At 34.2% G+C, this 3,548-nt stretch overlaps 1 protein-coding gene across 1 annotated transcript; it reads left to right on the top strand.

The window, feature by feature from the left end:
• Positions 1-1,846: 1,846 nt before the first annotated feature.
• Positions 1,847-2,506, top strand: LOC132301046 (RING-H2 finger protein ATL13-like). Its single transcript, XM_059798337.1, has one exon. The coding sequence runs from the start codon at positions 1,847-1,849 to the stop codon at positions 2,504-2,506; it is 660 nt and encodes a 219-aa protein (XP_059654320.1).
• The last annotated feature ends 1,042 nt before the right edge of the window (positions 2,507-3,548 follow it).

Genomic DNA, 3,548 nt, shown 5'->3' with positions numbered 1-3,548 from the left:
CAAAACCGATATCTCATCTTAATTTCAAATTTAGTAGATTGACTTAAAGCAAATTATAAAGATTTCCCCAATTAGATGTTTTTACCCATTTATTGTCGTCTTCCTTTGGGTTGAAATGTTAATTTTTTGTGAAGATAAAACAGAGAATCAAAGCAACAAAACAACTAAAAACAATCCATGTAAGGCGACCAAAATGCTGGCCAATCTTAGTGCAACACTTAGGGGCCCAAAGCACAAGAAGTGTGTTTTTCTATGATGCGTTGCGTATATAAATTATTAACATTTGAAACTGTGGATATGTTGGATTGTCAATTTTGACCTAAAAAAAATTATTAAAATTTCAAAATATCCTTAACAATCAATATTTTAAGCCGTTAGTATTTTTATTTTATTTTTATTTCTATAAATTAATTTTAGGTTTTTCAAGTTTTAAATTAAGAAAATGTCTTTATTTGTTTAATATTTTAGAAAATGTAAGACTATTTTTAGACCAAGAAAATATTTGCACATTCAGTATATAACAGAGTATTTGTTACAATTTAGGAAATGCACGCGGAAAACCATTTCTGTTTTCATTTTCCTCTTTCACTTTTATTTTTTTATTTTCTTGCTTATTTCACGGCCAATCATTACTCACAAGTGGCTTTGTAATAAGATTGACATATTTGATTGTCTATTGGGTTATGATTGGTTGGACCACATGGTCCATAAATTTTCACATCTAAAAGAAAAAACCTAATCAAATTAAGATTCTGAGTCATAATCTCAACAAATCCGACCCTTGACTCAAATTCTTATAAATGAAAAAAAAAAAAAAAAAAAAAAAATTCTTATAAACGAGTGCCTCGCTCACGCTCCACACATGATTAATTTTGCTCTTGTTCCAATTATGTGTAACTTAAATTTTATCACTTTCGTACTTGTATTTTTTCACTCTTTCGCTCCGTGCGATTTAAATTAATCCTTCCTTTTAAGTTTCCAACTTTGTAGATCAAATGTTAAGATTTTCACAAAAGTATTGGTTGAGGATTGTTCCAATGTGATGGATTAGCAATTTGCCCAATTTGTTTTAATTTTGGGTCATACACGATCACCCATTTGTGTCATTGGAACCTTCTGTTTGGTGTCTTCCTTCCTCCTAAATAAATTTATATATAAATATGTATGTATAAGTTTGTTTTAGGATTTTCTTTTGAAATAATTTGAAATTTTGGATTTGGTCTCACAACTTGTGTTAGTCGGACTTTCCTAGATATATAAATATGTTTGTTTTATGGTTTTGTTTTGGAATAATTTGAAAGTAAAAGTTTTTTGAATAACAAATAAAATTGTTATTTTTTTTTTTTATATTTAAAATAAAATAAGGTGAATTTTAATTTTGTTTTATTAATGAAAATAAAACTGGAGTGAAGCAAAAAATAATAATCAATCAGAATACCCATCCGTTTGATGAGTTCAAATGGCATACTATTAATCAATTGAAAATTAAATTTTTTTAAGAAAATTTTATATTTTCAAACATGGAAAAGGAGAAAAAGTGATTGGAGGGGAAAGAAAAAAGAGAGAGAGAGAGAGAAAAAAAAACAAAAAAAACAAAAAAAAAAGGGCCGAAGTTAGGCGGCTACCCAACCCGTCCGGCCCATTCCGTTTGGGCCTGCCCAACTTTCGCCTACAAAAACCATAATAATTCTTGTTTCGGAGGCAGCCACTGTGCATTCAGTTTGTGTCTGGTTTGCTAACAATACGACGTTTTAGATAGAAAGCCCTAATATTTCGGCGGCGCTTTTCAGAAGTTGGGTTTGGATTTCTTGATTTTTGCATACAGTTTCTCTGTGTGTGGTTGAAGATGGTAGGGCAAGAATGGCACCTAGACAGAGAAGTTTATGAATTGCAGCAAGAGGACGACGGAGGGCGAACGTCTGAAATGCTTGGCATGGCAGTACACGTGCAAAGAAATCGGACTGTGAATTTCGATTATTCCCTCTTTCCGGCGTGTGCGCTAGAATCTGATGAAACTGCACGATCATTCTTCTCTCCCATCCTTGAGAGGATGAGAGTCACGGTAGACATGATAGACCGCATATCTCCTCAGCTCCTATCTTTCTCTCGTTTCCTGAACAACGATAGAACTGGTATTCCTCACACTGCCATACCTGTAGTTATTCTTGCCATTAATGTAGATGATGAGGTTGAGTCCGATAATGAAAGTCAAGCTATGGAGGAGGAGGAGTCTTCAATGGCCTGGGCTATGGATGAGTCAATGGAGGAGGACTATGGGGCATTGCAGCTCGTTCCAGCAACACAATCATCTCTAGACGCCTTGAAGGAGATGAAATTCGATAGTTCTGGTTCTATTGATCATTGCTCGATTTGTTTGGAGATGTTTTGTCACGAAGACTTGATTACTAGCATGCCATGTTCTCATCCATATCATGGAATTTGTATTCATCGGTGGCTAAAGACCAGCCACTACTGTCCCCTGTGCCGTTTTGAGATGGAAACCTAATTGATCCATTAGGTTTTATTTTTACTTATATATGAAACTGAATTTTGTATAGAAGGAATGTAATGAAGGTTTTAAACTTTTAGTTGTGTGTTGTAAGGCTCAATATATTTTGTATACAATGAAGGTTCTGTGATTCTTTGTAGATGATATCACAAGCTATGCAATGAAGGTTCTATGTTCTGTGTATATTTTGTATTCAATGAAGATATTTCTTTTACGTTGACTTTAACAAATATGGAACCATTTAGCTCTTTTACATCAGATATGGTTGCCAGTTTTTGGGAGTTTCATTTGGTTTAAGAGGGATTGTTTTATGTGGTTGCCTACATGCAGGTCTGACGGTGGATAACAAATTTCTCAAGGCTAGCTACTAATCCACTTCTGGTAAATGGTTCTTCATGAGTGTCATTGGTAACCAATTTTCATATACCACAGGACTGGATCGATATGAGATTTGATGATGAACTTCATGAGTGTCATTGGATTATCTTCTTCCATTTGTTTCTTTCCCGTAGAGTGAAAGTATCAAGAAATTAATGATAAGAATCAATTAGCTGCGTAGATTAATGAGACCTCCTAATGAATTAAGAGCCTAGGATTAACTTTTCTTGGGGCTGTACGTTTGATTGAGATTAGTGCCTCGCTAGCCAGCAGAACCATATTAAAGTGGATCATAATTTTGGAGTGAATTTTCTTTCCAAGAAACTCAAATCCAAAATGCATGGAAAACATAATCTCACTGAAACCTGTTTGTGATGCTTTTTCGCAAGACTAACTATGCTCTTCCCTCTATATATACTTGAACATAATTAATTTCCTTGGCAAAGTTTTATTGCATCATTTTCAAGTTTATTCAGCATGTGGCAGGCTTTTATATCCAACCAGACAATTGGGTAGACCTCATTGCTTGGTGCTCTAAGTTTTGGACAACAAAACAATTCACCACCCATAAACTTGTACTATCTGCAGCCATTTACTTTATCTGGAATGAAAGGAATGCAGTAGGAAGATCCAGTGATGGCCCTTGTGGTAGAGTAATTGC

This window comes from Cornus florida, unplaced genomic scaffold, assembly GCF_030987335.1.
Source record: "Cornus florida cultivar Cherokee Brave unplaced genomic scaffold, ASM3098733v1 CherokeeBrave_3.0.0_Hap2_Chr03, whole genome shotgun sequence".
NCBI classification, from domain to species: Eukaryota; Viridiplantae; Streptophyta; class Magnoliopsida; order Cornales; family Cornaceae; genus Cornus; species Cornus florida.
Note: the sequence above shows the minus strand (reverse complement) of the source record. Positions and strands in the feature narration are given on the sequence as shown.